Source organism: Amphichorda felina (assembly GCF_050947745.1).
Source record: "Amphichorda felina strain 45539 chromosome Unknown scaffold_1, whole genome shotgun sequence".
Classification (NCBI taxonomy): Eukaryota; Fungi; Ascomycota; class Sordariomycetes; order Hypocreales; family Bionectriaceae; genus Amphichorda; species Amphichorda felina.
This window is the reverse complement of record NW_028145049.1, coordinates 2,108,410-2,124,809: the sequence shown is the minus strand read 5'-3', so window position 1 is coordinate 2,124,809 and position 16,400 is coordinate 2,108,410. Positions and strand designations below refer to the sequence as shown.

The 16,400-nt window shown below is 58.5% G+C and overlaps 5 protein-coding genes across 5 annotated transcripts; 4 read left to right on the top strand and 1 right to left on the bottom strand.

The window, feature by feature from the left end:
• Positions 1-211: 211 nt before the first annotated feature.
• ACO1O0_000685 (uncharacterized protein) lies at positions 212-5,412 on the top strand (the record flags this gene model as incomplete). Its single annotated transcript, XM_083190182.1, has 2 exons — positions 212-4,774; positions 4,828-5,412. 2 exons carry the CDS (start codon positions 212-214, stop codon positions 5,410-5,412), a joined length of 5,148 nt encoding a protein of 1,715 aa, XP_083054041.1.
• Positions 5,413-6,643: 1,231 nt separating this feature from the next.
• Positions 6,644-8,610, top strand: HEM1 (5-aminolevulinic acid synthase HemA; the record flags this gene model as incomplete). The annotated part of the gene is made up of 2 exons (XM_083190181.1): positions 6,644-6,989; positions 7,067-8,610. The coding sequence occupies 2 exons, from the start codon at positions 6,644-6,646 to the stop codon at positions 8,608-8,610; spliced, it is 1,890 nt and encodes a 629-aa protein (XP_083054040.1).
• Positions 8,611-9,508: 898 nt separating this feature from the next.
• On the top strand, positions 9,509-11,754 carry ACO1O0_000683 (uncharacterized protein; the record flags this gene model as incomplete). Its single annotated transcript, XM_083190180.1, has 5 exons — positions 9,509-9,606; positions 9,726-10,439; positions 10,515-10,682; positions 10,751-11,025; positions 11,117-11,754. 5 exons carry the CDS (start codon positions 9,509-9,511, stop codon positions 11,752-11,754), a joined length of 1,893 nt encoding a protein of 630 aa, XP_083054039.1.
• Positions 11,755-11,890: 136 nt separating this feature from the next.
• On the bottom strand, positions 11,891-13,657 carry THI6 (bifunctional hydroxyethylthiazole kinase/thiamine-phosphate diphosphorylase; the record flags this gene model as incomplete). The annotated part of the gene is made up of 4 exons (XM_083190179.1): positions 11,891-12,446; positions 12,568-12,779; positions 12,848-13,302; positions 13,372-13,657. The coding sequence occupies 4 exons, from the start codon at positions 13,655-13,657 to the stop codon at positions 11,891-11,893; spliced, it is 1,509 nt and encodes a 502-aa protein (XP_083054038.1).
• A 1,100-nt stretch (positions 13,658-14,757) lies between these two features.
• Positions 14,758-16,287, top strand: ACO1O0_000681 (uncharacterized protein; the record flags this gene model as incomplete). The annotated part of the gene is made up of 2 exons (XM_083190178.1): positions 14,758-14,860; positions 14,951-16,287. The coding sequence occupies 2 exons, from the start codon at positions 14,758-14,760 to the stop codon at positions 16,285-16,287; spliced, it is 1,440 nt and encodes a 479-aa protein (XP_083054037.1).
• Positions 16,288-16,400: the final 113 nt, after the last annotated feature.

The window sequence follows — 16,400 nt, the reverse complement described above, 5'->3', positions numbered from 1 at the left end:
TCAGAATCTGCCCATGTACAATCACTGGCCGCGTCGGCACCTCATTCTACACGCAACGGTCACTTGGCTTTCAGATTTAGACGAATCAAGGAAATAAAGCTGCAGAACACCGTCTATCATTCCCATCATCTCCACCCCTTCACATCGACCAAGATTTCCACTAACATCCTATGTAGCATACCTGGGAATAGCTGCCTACTCGGTTTCGGTCATGGCACCGGCGCCAGACCCTTTCCGCTGGGGCGTCGAAGACGTCGTGGAGGCCCTCTGTGAAGCATCCAGCCCGTGGACCAAGGACCCTACTGCCCTCGCTGGGAAAGTCAGGGAAGAAGAGATTGACGGGAAAACTCTCCTCACATTCGGCCAAACATGCTCCCCACAGGAGCTCATGGCATGTCTCGGCATACGCCTGGCCCGCCAGAAGAGTTCGTTCTCGGAAAAGCTGGTGGCCCTTCGTGCCAGCAGTCCTGCGTATCGATCATGGTATTCCGACTTCAAGAGACAGCTTTCGCTTGAGAGCGACGACGGCCCAGACGGCCCGGTTGTGCTCCCTGCCGAGACGCAGAGCCCCGCTTTGGAGGCTGGGAATGAGTCTCCAAAGTCGCCAAACCACCAGGCATCGCATCTCACGACGAATACGGCCCAGACGCCTGTCAGAACTGGCCCCAAGCGGCGTGCCGAAAGTGTCAATGAATCATTCGAGCACTCTGCACTTCCATCCAGCGGCCCTGGAGCGCCTGGTGAACCTTTAGCCTCAGAGCCTCCACCTAAGCGAAAGAGGCTGCAGCCGGTCAACCTAAGCCAACAGCCTTTGACAAACCGTACACCTTGGGAGGACCAGCCATCATGGGCATATATTGGCGATGGTAAGCTTCCTGAAACATTGATCAAAGCCTCCAGTGGCTTGATGAGCAACCGACTCGTGAATTACAGGAATGGCGAGTTTGCCACTCTGTTCCCAAATCACATTCCTCCTGGGCGGCGCCTGGCCGTAAATCGCTTCACTAAGCATCTTCTGAGGCGCAACAGCAGAAGAGAAGCCTTGCGGCGAAAAGGTTTGGTCCAGACAAGATCACCGACACCATCTGACGAGGATGACGAAATACTCGCGCTCTCGGACTTGCCCTCGGAGTGGGATGAAGAAATTCTTCGAGAGATTGAAGAGGAGCGGCAAGACAACGAAGAAAACAAGAATCTTGAGCACTTCTTGGCGCAGGACGAAGTACAGACTCTGCTTGACGAGGAAATGGTGCGGATGACTGCGGAATGGCGAGTGCGAAAACGTAGCAAGCTCGAGCGCAAGGCTCATGGCATTTGGACCGCCGCCAGACGCAAAGGGTCTAGGACCCACGAGATTATCGAAGCAAAGAAGCGGGCCACGACATACCATGAGCGCATCCAAGCTTTGTCTGCCCGAATTCTGGAGCAAAAATGGCAATCTGAGGAAGAGGTCCGATTGCAGGCGCAGTGTCTTGAGCAAACATTGGAGGACAAGTTGTACCAACTCTGGCTCATGGACATACTCGAGTTAAGAGCGGAACCGCCCCGCCCACCACCAACTCCCCGGTCACCAAAACAGGTCAAACGCCAGATTGACCCTATGAATGAAGTCTTGACGAGCAGCGATGATGACAATTTCATCGTACCTGACGGAGACCACACCTTTCCCCGGGAAACGGCCGATTTGGAGCCTCTACTCACGCCTATCAAAAAGGATTCCCTGGAACTTGTTGATCTCACCCAGTCTATATCTCGAGAAGCTAGACAAAGGCAGGTCTTTATCGATTTGACCACACCAACCAAGATGAATTCATCTCCGACTCAGGCTAGGTTCAGCCGTAGCAACACCATCGGGGATACCCAGGCGCCTTCAATAGAAAGCTTGGAGAGTATTGAAGATATTTGCGCCAAGGGCAGAAACCATTGGTCCGATCAGCAGGACCGATGGAGACTGGTCATCTACCTCCTCGGTAAGCTGACTTTCGGGCGGCGAAGCGGTATTCTCGAGGCTATGAAAACCAAGCCATCAGAGGATGTGTGGACAACATCTGTCCTATCATTTCTTTCTAACCCCCCGCAGGATCTGACTCAACTGGGGGAATCCGAGAAGGAGACGGTTGATTTTGACATATCTTGGATTTTCCTCAGTTTCATCAGATGCAAAACCCTGGCGGAGAAGCGACTGACACCACCCAGCGACCGAAGCAAAAAGAAGCTGCGTGATAACAAACAACTCTGGTTTACTCCTTTTTGCGACTTTGTCTGCGCATCAGAGCCTATCTTCCCACAGGAAAGCCAAATCTATCGCACGGACTTCCTCGATATCGGTTTGGCTGACGAAGACGAGGATGACGTGGGTGACGAGGATGACACACAGGACATGTCTAAATCTCGTAAGCCCGCGGCTCCTAAAGAAATTGTGCAAAACAAGGATGCAGTGGACATGCGAAAGCGAGAGCAAGAACGTATCAAGGACCAAGAAGTTCGGCGCCTCAAGCTACGAGCTGTCTTAGCTACCTCTGGTCTGGTGTCTGAGGACAAATCGCGGCTCATTATCAACGAGAGTAAAGAGGACGATCAGTCCTTACTCTACGTGCACCATGAAATTGGCAAGACCATAAAAGACCACCAAGTTGATGGGATCCGTTTCATGTGGAACCAGATCATCGTCGACCCAGATTGCCGTCAAGGGTGCCTTTTGGCCCACACCATGGGTCTAGGGAAGACTATGCAAGTCATTACCTTTCTAGTGGCGATTGCAGAAGCAGCAGCGTCTCCCGACCCGTCGTTAAAGGCACAGATTCCAGAGGACCTTCGAGCATCACAAACCCTCGTACTCTGCCCGGCCGGCCTGGTGGATAATTGGATGGACGAGCTACTGAAATGGGCCCCCGTGGGCTCCCTCGGCCCTCTTAGCCAGCTAGATGCCACAGCCAAGGGCGCCGAGCGTCTTGCAATCGTCAAGAAATGGGTTGAGTCCGGGGGTGTCCTTGTCTTAGGTTACAGTATGTTCATGCGGCTATCAAAAGACGAAGAAATGGAAGGGATCCTCCTCGAAAAGCCAAGCATCGTCATCGCCGATGAGGCCCACATGCTCAAGAATCCTGAAGGCAAATTGAACAGGCTGTCCTCGCAATTCAGGACAACCAGCCGGATTGCTCTCACTGGGTCCCCCCTTGCCAATAACGTGGAGGAGTACTACTCCATGATCAACTGGGTGGCGCCCAACTTCCTGGGTCCCCTGACTGAATTCCGACAAATCTATGCCAGAGATATTCAGTCAGGCCTGTGGGCTGAAAGCATGGCTTACGAAAGGCGGAAAGCACTGAAGAAGCTCCAAGCCTTGAAGGACACAGTTGCACCAAAGATTAACAGGGCGACTATCAAGTCATGTCTTGCCCAGGACTTGCCCCAGAAGTCGGAATTCGTGATATCTGTGCCGCCAACGGCGATCCAGCGCCAGCTGTACGAGCTGTACATCAATTCGTTGAGCGGAGTGTCCGAAGGACCAGGGCCAGACGGCATGAAAATGCGACAAGCCCAGCTCTTTCGACTGGTCAACGACTTGGCACTGATATGCAATCACCCCCGCAGCTTCCACCAGAAGCTCCTGGACGTGCGGCGGGAACCCGCAAACCACCAGGCTTTCCCCCACGAGATTATCCCCACGGCTTTGAGAATGACTAAGGGTACTGACAATATGGAGCCGTCGCTCTCCCTCAAGGTACAGCTTCTCACCATGATTCTTGACGAGGCCCGACGCCTTGGGGACAAGGTCCTCGTGTTCAGTCAGTCTATTTACACCTTGAACTATCTCGAGAGCCTCCTTGAACTTCAGAAGCGAGTATTTTGCCGCTTGGATGGCAATACTAGGATCGACCAGCGGCAGGACAGGATCAGGGAGTTCAATGTGGGCGAACAAGAAGTGTACCTGATATCGACGACGGCAGGGGGTGTTGGGTTGAACATTCAGGGAGCCAACCGAGTAGTCATTTTTGACTCGAAATGGAACCCGGTCCACGATCAGCAAGCAGTTGGGCGAGCGTATCGGTTGGGTCAAAAGAAGCAAGTATTTGTTTACCACCTCATGGTGGCGGGCACGTTTGAGGAAGCCATGCAAAGCAAGGGGGTGTTCAAAACTCAGCTGGCATCGCGCGTGGTTGACAAGAAAAACCCCATTGCTTGGGCGAAGAGAAATGCCAGTCTCACCCAGCATATCAAGAATACCACCGAAGAAGACCTGGGCGAATTTGTCGGCAAAGATCGGATCTTGGACCGACTGATCAAGCAACCGGCCAATAACGCTCGGATAGTAAAGATTGTGTCGACCGACACCTTTGAGGAGGAGGACGTCAACACAAACCTGACGGCCGAGGAGCAGCAAGAGGCTGAGAAGCTCGTGCTCATGAACCGATTGCGGAGGACTGACCCTGCAGAGTACGAGAAGATGAAAGAACAGCAGGCACGTGAGCAGATCCAGGCCATGAGCAATTCATTCCCACACAAAATCAGCGGGGGATGGTCGCTTCCAAATCAGGGAAACCCCAGCTTCACACAAATGGCGAGGGGCCTCGTCCCTTCTTTCGGACCCAAGTCCGCATCGGCCGTTGTACCGAACGGACAATCATCTAACGGGACTGCCACTCCTCAAGAGAACAAGCCATACATGCCTTCCTCACAGGCGCCTGTCACGAACGTCGCTGAAGCCGCCCAAGAAACGGGCAACATGCAAGACAGTCAGGCGTCAAAGGGTGGAGCGGCAGGCTCGCCTCGGGTATAGCCTCTTTGCCACATCCGCACTTATGAACTGTTCTGACAGTCGGCTAGACATCGCAGCTTAAAAACACTAACTCTTCCACATCGGCCGTATCCGCCACTCCGTTCCCTATGGCGGGAGCTAACACCTTCTTCGGAGAGCAGATACGGAACCAGATGTCGACACCGCCGCCACCTCGCCCTGCACCATCAAAGACGGTGACTCCGACTCGGAATACTGGGAGCGGAGGGCTGTTTAGCCAGCCTCTAAGCCCACAGAAGAAGAACTTTGAACAGAAACTTGTAGAGATGGTGTCACGAATGCAGCATCATGGCGGCTATGTAGGACTACGAGGGAAACCAGAGGAATTGGCAGCCCGGATGACGAACGAAGTGGATAAGATCCGCAAGGAGAAGTCGCACGGGTTCCTACCAGATAATCACCAGTGGCGAATACTTTGCGACATGATTGAACAGGAACGGTTCACTCAAGCAGCTCTTGCCGGATATTTGACGCCCAGCTTCTTGGCGAATGCGGACAAGACGGCGCTTCAGCAACGGATCAACACGCTGAACGGACTGTCCCAGGAGGAGTTTTTGGCCCATATCCGGAAAGCATTCAGGGCCCCGGATCCAGAGGTAAGACGACACAAATAAACGGACAATTCTGGCCTGGTTACCGACTCTATACACAGAACCTGCAAAACATTCGACGATCACTGGAGCGGCCGGGGGAGTCTCGCCGGGCCAAAGAAGACAAGAGGGTGATGCAGGAAGCCGCCGACAAAAGGAGACAACGGAGGCCCCATTCATTACCTCAATGGGCTGCAGAAACCTTGCCGGCGAGGACAGAGAGACCGCGATGAAACAGACAGGAAGGATGGGGATAATAGTAGAACGGAGGATGGGGGTAATGGTGGCTGGCGGCAGGCAACGGGTTGCTTTGATGACTTTCGCGAATGATACCCGCTTTGGTACATCTACGGATAGTACATAATGACAGTACCTAGAACCGCCCTACATGCTCCGAGGTACAGTGATCGGATGATAATGTGGGTTCCGTTCGGATGTCTTTCGGTATGTTGCGGGCGACCAATGGCCGAGTTCGGTGCATTTGATTTTGGGCTGCACCAGCGATTTTCTGGGCATTCGCCACATGGTATGTACGTACATTTCCAGTGCTATTACTATCTACCTAGTACGTATTACTACTACCTATGTACACCAAATAAGTAAGTAGTGCTAGTAGGTACACGTAGCACAAAGTAGACGTCATGGATACTTGAGCGATTGGCATGCCGCACGACGAAGAGATGGTGGGAATTGGGAAATGCCGAGGCTTGCGACTCAGGGATCCGAGGGACGAGAGGGACGAGAGGGACGAGGGGGTCTCGCATTGACAGATTGACAGATTGACTTGACAGGCAAAGTGGACGAGTTGACGAACTGCAGGTCTTGCAACGGACGAGACCAAGATGGGGAAGAGTCATGTAGCCAATGGGAGGCCAGGTGAAAGTAATGTACAGGGAGGCGGGCAGTTTTAGCGGCGGGACATCTGGCTTTAGGGCGTTTTTGGGGCATTCTGCGCATTTTTTGCGGGCATTGCGCGATGGCTGGCATCGGAGGCTCGGAGCGATGGGACAGGGACATCTACGGAACCTGGAAGAAAAACGGGAACGGCCCCAGACTCATCCACGCCGTCCCCCTCCCCTCCCACATCTGCAGCAACCTAAACCCTTATTTTTCTGTCTGCGTGCTTCCTGCGCAGATTATATCAACACTGGCAGCACCAGCAGCCTCGACAACGACAACGACAACGACAACGACAACGACGCCGACGTCGACAACTACAACCACGACAGCGACGACGTAACCGACATTGGCCACAATGGACAGCGTCATCCGCCAGTCCAAGGCCATGTGCCCCTTCCTCAAGACCGCGTCGCCTGCTACCCTCCGTGCCCTCTCCACGTCGGCTCGACCCCTCCCCTCGCTCCCCTCCAAGCCGGCCAAGCCCTCGCCCTGCGGTGGCACCATGTCCAACCTCCAGGTGCTCGCCCACCGCTGCCCCGTCATGGGCAAGGCCATGGCCATCCAGTCGTCCAAGTACGGCGCTGCTGCTGGTCTCCGCGCCCTCTCTACCCAGTCCAAGACTGGCAGGGCCAAGATCCACACCAGCCGCAACCAGGAGGCCAGGGCCGTCGAGTCGTCCGTCTTCCAGGGACGTGAAAACGGTGCGTACATGCATCCATCATCCCCTCCCGCAAGTGCTTGCGGAAAAAAGAGTCTTTGTTGCTGACTTCCAGTGAAGCCCACCCTCCTCATGGCGTTTTCCCTCCCAAGACGACTGCGCCCCTCGCCGCCGCCGCCGCCGATGGCTGCAAGTCGGCGGCTAAGTTCAACTACGAGGCCTTCTACAACAACGAGCTGGACAAGAAGCACAAGGACAAGTCCTACCGCTACTTCAACAACATCAACCGCCTGGCCAAGGACTTCCCCCGCGCCCACATGTCCACCAAGGAGGATCGCGTCACCGTCTGGTGCGCCAACGACTACCTCGGCATGGGCCGCAACCCCCATGTCCTGAACACGATGCACGAGACCCTCGAGGAGTACGGAGCCGGTGCCGGTGGTACGAGGAACATTTCGGGACACAACAGGCACGCCGTTGAACTCGAGGCCACCCTCTCCAAGCTGCACGCCAAGGAGGCCGCCCTTGTCTTCAGCTCCTGCTACGTCGCCAACGATGCGACGCTGGCGACGCTCGGCAGCAAGCTCCCCGAGTGTGTCATTCTGTCGGACAGCCTGAACCATGCCTCCATGATCCAGGGCATCCGCCACTCGGGCACCAAGAAGATTGTCTTCAAGCACAACGATGTCGCCGACCTCGAGGCCAAGCTGGCGTCCCTGCCGCTGCACGTCCCCAAGATCATTGCCTTCGAGTCCGTCTACAGCATGTGCGGCTCCATTGGCCCGATTGAGGAGATTTGCGATCTTGCCGACAAGTACGGCGCCATCACCTTCCTCGATGAAGTCCATGCCGTTGGCATGTACGGCCCTCATGGAGCCGGCGTGGCGGAGCATCTGGACTGGGAGGCGCACCGCGAGGGTATGCCCCGCGGCACCATTGTGGACCGCATCGACATCATCACGGGTACGCTGGGCAAGGCTTACGGCTGCGTCGGAGGATACATTGCCGGCAGCACCAAGCTGGTTGACATGATCCGGTCGCTCGCGCCCGGATTCATCTTCACCACCTCGCTGCCGCCGGCCACCATGGCCGGAGCCAAGGCGTCGATCGAGTACCAGATGGAGTACGACGGCGACCGGCGACTTCAGCAGCTCCACACCCGCGCGGTCAAGGAGGAAATGAGCCGCCGCGACATCCCCGTCATCCCCAACCCGTCCCACATTGTGCCCGTCCTGGTTGGCAATGCCGAGCTCGCCAAGGCGGCATCGGACATGCTGCTCCAGGACTACCAGATCTACGTGCAGTCCATCAACTACCCCACCGTCCCGGTCGGCCAGGAGCGTCTTCGGATTACGCCGACCCCGGGCCACACCAAGGAGTACCGTGAGGAGCTCGTCCAGGCCGTCGACGAGATCTGGACCAGGCTCGGGATCAAGCGCACGTCTGACTGGGCCGCCGAGGGCGGGTTCATCGGAGTTGGCGAGCAGGGCAGCGGTGAGGCCGAGTCCCTGTGGACGGACAAGCAGCTGGGGATTGAGCAGGCTGCCAAGGAGATCATGGCCAGCGGCGGCCAGGAGGCCAGCCACAGCCTGACCGAGACGCTTCTGGAGCGCGAGGCGGGAGCTGCGGCTTCTGCTGCTCCCATCGTCGGTGCTGCAGCCTAAGTTAACCCCCCAACTTTGTCGCGTCCGGCGCATGAGTCTGGCCGATCAACAGGGGCTAGCTATTACCACTGTGCGTCGCCGAGTGAGCGAGCGAGCACACTTTCCGTTCGATTTACACCATTATTTTCACCATAGTTTTGCACCTACAGCCCTCGCGCTGGAGGAACAGATGAATACACAATAACGGGGCCATGCAACAATGCATGTGCCCATGGTACTGCCACCTACTTGATGCGTTCCTAAAGCCACTATTGATTCGAACATACATAACTGCTGCAATACAATAGGCCTGTGTTCCGTTGGTGCGTCAATTGACACCAAACTAAGGGCACGGAGGGTCGATGCTCCGGCGTGGCGCTCTCCTAAACTCGGAATCGTACGAGGCGAGCTGGAGTCAGCACGTCGGTGGTGCCGGATGTACTTTGTGCCTCCGTAGTTCGGACTACTTAGGTACCTTGCATTACTAATACCTTAGTACGTCGTAGTAGTACATATGGCGCCCGGAAAAAAAAAAGAACGGAATAACCAGGGCGGAGTACGGATTATCTTGGGGGCGGTCGTATCCGTGCCCGACGGGGCAACGGTGCAACTTTTGGGGCTTCAACCTCCGCTCCGCTCCATCAACAGCGAATCCACAGTGAGGGACGAGTGAAGCAGCACCTAGTTCGAATGACATGATGCCGTAATGGATTCCCTCGATTGCTCGATTCGTCGCTCCTCTCGACTTTCGTCATCTGCCGTCCTCGTCCTAATGGCATCATCATCATCATCGTCGTCGTCATCATCCCATGCCCGAAGAATCCATCCAGGTCGGACGTAGATGGACGCAGATGCTTCCTGGCCGTCGTCGTAACCCGTGCCGAACATAATATTAGCTCCCCTTCCCAATCGAGACACAATGAAGACCAATGAGACGCGGTCATTGGCCTGCACCACCTGTGCAAAGGCCAAGTCGCGTTGCATCCCCGGTCCCGCCGGCGCTGGCAAGTGTGAGAGGTAAGCAAGAAATGCCCGTGTTGCGTTGGCCATCATCATCGTCATGCGCCCGTGTTAGTACGGAGTGCTACTATTTATTAGTATTCGTGTAATATAAGCTGAGACAGAGGGTCCTCAAGGTGCCATCGGCTAGACAAGACATGTCTGTCGCGAACTCCGGCTCCGCCCCGGGCCAAGAACCATGTCAAGCGGTCCCGCGTCGCAGAGCTGGAGAAGCGCCTGAGCGAGCTCGAGGGCGGCGGCGCTCATGCGCTGCTGGGGAGGTCTTCATCGGTGACGCCCAGCGGACCTGCTGCTGCTGCTGCTGCTGCTTCTGCTTCCACGAGGGGGATTCGCACGTCATCCTCCTCGGGGGCTGCTGAGGGTGAGACGACGACGGTTGGCCAGACACCCTCATCATCATCGTCTCCGCCTCCGGCAGCGGCGTCGGAAAGATGCAAGGCACCTCCGGATCTATTCTTCGGCCACCTGTTCCCGTCGGCGCGCGAGGTGTCGTCGTGGCCGAGCAAGGAGGCCGTGGCGGCGCAGCGGGTGCAGCGGACGTGGGACTCGCTGTGGCCGCTGCCGGGCGAGGCCGAGGTGCTGCTGGCGGCATACCGCGAGAGGGTGGAGCACCTGTTCCCGTTCGTCGTCGTCCCGGACATGAAGGCGGCCGAGATGAAGGAGCAGCGCCCGTTCCTGTGGAAGGCCGTTATGATGGTCGGGTGCTTCCTGGACGGCGCGCGGCACTCGAGGCTCGGCGAGGAGCTGCTTGCCGAGATAGGCAGGGCGGCCATGGTGGATGGGGACAGGAGCCTGGATCTGCTCCAGGGGCTGCAGCTGCTTGTTGCGTGGTGAGTCGGCCATATGTGGCCCGCCGAGGCCCTGTGCAGTTCTTCTCGATATAGCAGTACTGACGGCCCCTCCAGGTTTCATCATGCGCTCAGGAGCTCGCGGCTGACAAACGTCCTCTTCCTGGCAAGGTCCATGTGTCTGAACCTGGGCCTGGGCGGCAACCAGCCCATGCCCGACGATGCCGCCAACCGGAACCTCGACCCCCTGAGAGCGTACGCTGGGACGTACTACCTCAACACTCTGTGAGTGGCGACCAGCGCAGTGCAGTGCCGTGGGTAGCCCACGATAGCTAATCACCCACACGCGGCAGAGTCTTCACCACCAACAAGAGGACCGAGGTGCTGATGAACACGAGCTTCCTGGACAGGTGCTGCAGCGTGCTGGAGACGGCCAAGCAGTACAAGTCGGACGAGCTGCTGGTGAGGCTGGTGCGGGTGCAGCAGCTGGCGCAGTGCATCTCACTCACGCTGGCTCTCGAGCCGGACCAGCAGGCCATGCAGCTCCCGATGACGATTGTGGTGCAGTCGTTCCAGGACCAGATCAACGCGCTCAGGGCGCAGCAGTCCCCCGAGCTCGAGTCGAACTGTACGTGCCCTGGCAATCCCCTCACATACACACACACAAACACACATGGTTGTATGCATACTACACAGACCAGCTCCTGACCACCCGACAGACATGCTGCAGAGCCACATCGCCGTGGCCGAGATCATCCTCACCGAGTGGGCCATCTCGGACCGCCACTGCAACGCCTCCAACATGGCGCTGACGGACCGGCTGCGGCTGCTCTGGTCGTGCCTCCGGGCGCTCAAGGACTTCTTCTTCGGGCGCATGGGCGGCTGGAGCGACTTTGACAACCCGAAATTCGTCTGCCTGCACGGCTCGGACCTCTCGTACGCGCTCATCACGGGCGTGCGCCTCGTCACGCTGCGCCTGCCCGGGTGGAACCTCGACCACATCGAGCGCGAGCTGTCGTTCCACGAGGTCATGGACACGGTGATTGCCCACCTGACGGGGCTAGTCGACCGCCGCCGGGGGGGCATGTTCTCGTCGGCGCTGCGCGACGGAGGGGGTCCCGGCGTGGTCGACCCCCTGGAGGCGCTGGCCAAGCTGTGCAGCGCGCTCCGCCTGCGCGTCCGGGCGGAGATGGCTGGGGCCATGGCCGAGTTCAAGGAGGAGCCCGGGATCGAGGCGCCGTCGTCGGCCGTGGCGCAGGGCATCGTGGACGACATGGGGGATGAGTACTGGCGGGACGTGATGATTGATGCGTTCTGGAACGGGCCGGGCGAGCTGGCTGACTTCGAGCTACAATAAGGGGGGCAATATGGGGCAATTGGGGGGGGGGGGGGGGGGGGGCCACGGCGTCTGGTGTTTCAACTGCGGATATAAATATCGTGAATGCTGCGTGTTTTACCTTTCTTGATCGAATACCATCTATCCCATCTACCATCTACTCCTCCACCTCCACCGCCTGCACCTTGACCAATGTCGTCCACCGCATATCCCCTCCAGCCGTAGCCTTCCTGACAGCATACAGCTCGTCCAGGAACGCCGGCACAAACGTCCCCGGCCCACGCACCTCGTCTCTCTCGGCCGCCATCTCGGCCGCCACACCGTACATGGCCGTCGCCGCCACAGCTGCGACGAGGGCATCGCCAGGGTACGCCGCCACGGCAGCGCTGACGGCCGTGCCGAGCGTGCACCCCGTGCCCGTGATGATGCCGAGCAGCTCGTGCCCGTTGTCGACGCGCAGCGTGCGCCTCCCGTCGCTGAGTATGTCTGTCTTACCTGTCAGCAGGACGACAGCCCCGTGGCGGCGAGCCAGGGAGCGAGCCAGGGCGGCCTTCTGGGCGAGGGTCAGGGTCGAGGTGGAGTCGACGCCGTGCTGGGTGAGCGACACGCCGTGCAGGGTCTGCAGCTCGCCCTCGTTGCCCTTGATGACAGCGAAGCGGCCTGCTGCGAGGAGCGTCTTGACGGCGGAGCGGCGGACGGCGGTGGCACCGGCGCTGTTTGTCCAATGTCAGCAGGCTGGGGGGAGGGGGGATGTTCTGTTCTCTTTTGTGTGTGTGTGTGTGTGTGTGTGTGAGAGAGAGAGAGAGAGAGCAGTTGGGGGAAGAGAGGACTCACCCCACGGGGTCGAAGACGACGGGTCGTCCTGCTTCGTTGTACGCCTTCAGGGCCTGGACGTAGTTGCTGAGGCCGTCGGGGGTGACGGTGCCCATGTTGACGACCAGCGCACCGCCCAGCTTGGCGAGGTCGGTGGCCTCCTCGGCGTAGTTGGACATGATGGGGCTGGCGCCGATGGCCAGGGCGACGTTGGCAGCAAAGTTCTGGACGACCTTGGAGGGGAGTCAGCGAGCGAGTACACGAGCGGGAGGAGGAGCAGAGCAGCCAAGGTCAGACGCACCAGGTTGGTCATGTTGTGGGACAGAGGGCCCTTGTTGGCCACGGCGCGCACCACGTCGGGCACCTTTGCTGCGACGACCTTTGCCAGGAGATCCCTCGCTGCAGCAGCTGGGTCTGGAGCAGCGACGATGGCGCTGACAACGGCGACACCGTCGAGGGTCTTGGCCGGGGCGGCGCTCTGGGCCAGGACCAGGGGCGTGTTGGAGGCGTTGACACCACCGATGCACACAGTGGGTAGGTCGGCGTGGCCGTGAGCAGCAAGCGACGAGAGGATGGTGCTCACGCCTGCAGGACCGAGGATGGACTTGGTGTCCTTCTTGGTGGGCGTCGCGTAGACGGTGCCAATGCCCAGGTAGTCGGCCCCTGAGGCGCTCGCGCGCAGGGCCTCGTCGATGGTGCCGGCCGAGACGCCGATGATCTTGTCTGGGCCGAGCATCTCCTTGGCCTTGGCGAATTCTGAGCTTTTGAGTTAGCATGTATATATCCTGGTGAATATTCGTAGATGCAGGCAGAGGGGATCATTACCCATGTCGTCCTGGCCAATGTGGACACCCTCACAGCCAATCTCGACGGCCACATCGACGCGGTCGTTGATCAGCAGCGGTACGCCATATCGCCTCGTGATCTCATGCAGCTTCCTGGCCGTCTGCACCACGCCATCTCTCTCTCCGTGCTTGTCGCGGTACTGGACCACGGTGACGCCTCCCCTGAGAGACGCCTCGACGACCTCGCAGAGATCCCTGGCGCCGAGGATGGCGGGCGTCGAGTCGGTGACGAGGTAGACGCTGTAGTCTACCGCCGGCTTGGCCATGGTTGCGGAGTGAGGGCGATGGTGATGGGGACGGGGGGTTGGCTTTGTTGAGTTGCAGGGTGTGGGATGATGACTCGATCAGCCTCGACCCTCAAGCTCCGGTGAGCGGAAAATTGACTTCATCGCGTAAACTGTGACAGAAATACGCGACATGGTGCGAAAAGGGCTCAGCAAGCCTCTCAACTTTGCACGTCAATGCACGTCAAATATCGCAAGAGTAAAAGGGGATACATGACAAAGGCATTTATGAATGAGGCTCACTCTGTAGAAATACCCTTTCATTACCGGGACAATCAGAGAAAGCCCTCAATCGCACTGCTGTTGACCGTTCTTTTCTGTCAGCCAAGACCCGACTATGATCAAATGGTCAAGGCCCCCCCCAAACCAGCTATGCGATGACCTGGTGAGACCGCGGACAGAAGACGCAGCTGCTGATAACAGTAAATAGTATTCTAATCTTTGCTTGTATCATAATCGTTTGTCTTCTGCGTGAGTAATGGCCCTGCGATGTACTACTCATCGTCATTGCCCTACGAGGCATATATATACAGGCCGGACAGCTCGGAGCCCATCCCAAGTCTTGGGTGACATGGCACAGCCACGCTTCAAACGTCAGCGACCCTCAGCGACCCATGAAATTGGGGGTCCGGAGCCCGGAGGCCGTCGTTGATTCGGGGGCCTCTTTGGGCTCCGAATGCTCCGGCATCTCCGGGCGGTCCACCGTGTCCGTGCAAAGGCCGTGAAAAGTGGGGGCTCCGGGATGTCTCGGGCGAGCCTCACATGCGAATATGTCGCCAATACACATGCGAATAAGTCGCACCGCACGTCATGCGGCTGATACCGGCGCACCCGGTCCATTACCGTAGCCCGCCGGTATGTCGTCTCCCAGAACCGCTAGGGACTGCTTCTTCTGAAGTTGCTATGGCAAATATCAACCGCCAGTCCAGCTGCTTGTTGCTTTCGCTGGTCATAATGAAATCCTCGTGACATCACGCCCCTCGCACCATCCATCCCACCATACTTCAACCACCTAGCCCTCGTATACTGTTCTCGTTGCTAGATCAGCCATAAATATCCCAAAACGAGCACATACGACAGCCATGGCTGTGCTGGCAAGAGCAGGGACTCGCGCCCTGTCATCACCGCCGTCCAAGACAAGCCTTGTCCCCGGTGCGAGGTGGTGGGCTAGCACCACAGACCAGAGTGAGTACCAAACCTCAAGACGCCATGCAGTGCACTCAGGACATGGCCGCACTCACCTCGACCATGTATCCCATTCTGACAAAGCCGCAGAAAAGGAGCGCATCGTCATCCTGGGCTCTGGCTGGGCCGGGTACGCCCTCGCCCGCACCCTCTCCCCCTCGACCAGCTCGCGCATCCTCGTCTCGCCACGCTCGCACTTCGTCTTCACCCCCCTGCTGGCTTCCACATCGGTCGGCACCCTCGAGTTCCGTGCTGCCATCGAGCCCGTGAGGCGCATCAAGCCCACCGAGTTCTATCAGGGATGGGTCCGCGACGTCGACTTTGCTCGCAAGACGGTCCAGATCCAGCCCAACACCGACGATGAAGCCGCTGCCTGCACCGGCAGGAACCCCAACTCCGGGAGTGACCTCTTCCACGTCCCCTACGACAAACTCGTCCTCGCCGTCGGGTGCTTCAGCCAGACCTTTGGCGTCGAGGGCGTCGTGCAGCATGCCTGCTTCCTCCGCGACGTCGGCGACGCCCGCATCATCCGCCTCCGGGTCCTCCAGGCCTTTGAGAAGTCCGCCCTCCCCACCACCACAGACGATGAGCGTCGAAAGCTGCTGCACTTTGCCGTCGTCGGTGGCGGGCCCACGGGCATCGAGTTTGCCGCCGAGCTGCACGACCTGGTGCACGAGGACCTGCATCGCCTGTACCCGGAGCTGATGCGCTTCGTCGCCGTCACCATCTACGACATCGCCCCCAAGGTGCTCCCCATGTTCGACCAGAGCCTGGCCGCCTACGCCACCGAGCTGTTCCACCGCCAGGGCATCAAGGTCAAGACGGAGCACCACCTGAACCGCATCCGCCGCGAGGGCGACCACCTGCTCCTGCGCTTCTCCAAGCAGGACGACGAGGTCGGCGCCGGCGTCGTCGTCTGGAGCACGGGGCTGATGCAGAACCCCCTAGTCCGCAAACTGCAGGAGAAGAAGCTGGACGGGGGTGCCGCCATCGCGAGGGATCCCAGGACTGGTGGCATCAAGACGGACCCGCACCTCCGCGTACAGCTCAGCGCCCCCGAGGGCGACGGCACCCTCACTACCCTCCCCGACGTCTTCGCCATGGGTGACTGTGCTGTCGTCGGCGACGCCAACTATCCGGCCACGGCCCAGGTCGCCAGCCAGCAGGCCGTGTATCTGGGGCGGCGCCTCAACAAGGGCGACCTTGACGCCGTGCCCTTCCACTTCCGCAACTGGGGCACCATGGCCTACCTCGGCAACTGGCGTGCCATCCACCAGAGCAGTTCTGATGCCATCCGCGGCCGTGCTGCCTGGATTCTGTGGCGCACTGCCTACCTGACCAAGAGCATGAGTGTCCGCAACAAGCTTCTCATCCCTGTGTACTGGCTCGTCACTTGGATATTTGGGCGGGACATTTCCAGGTTTTGAATGGGGCGCTGGGGCTGATTATCTAAGGGGGACTTCTATTATGTGCGATGAAATACTGGTTTTGTGACTGGAGGGTTAGGCTTGTGCCATAGACGCCGTAGCCCACCCTCACC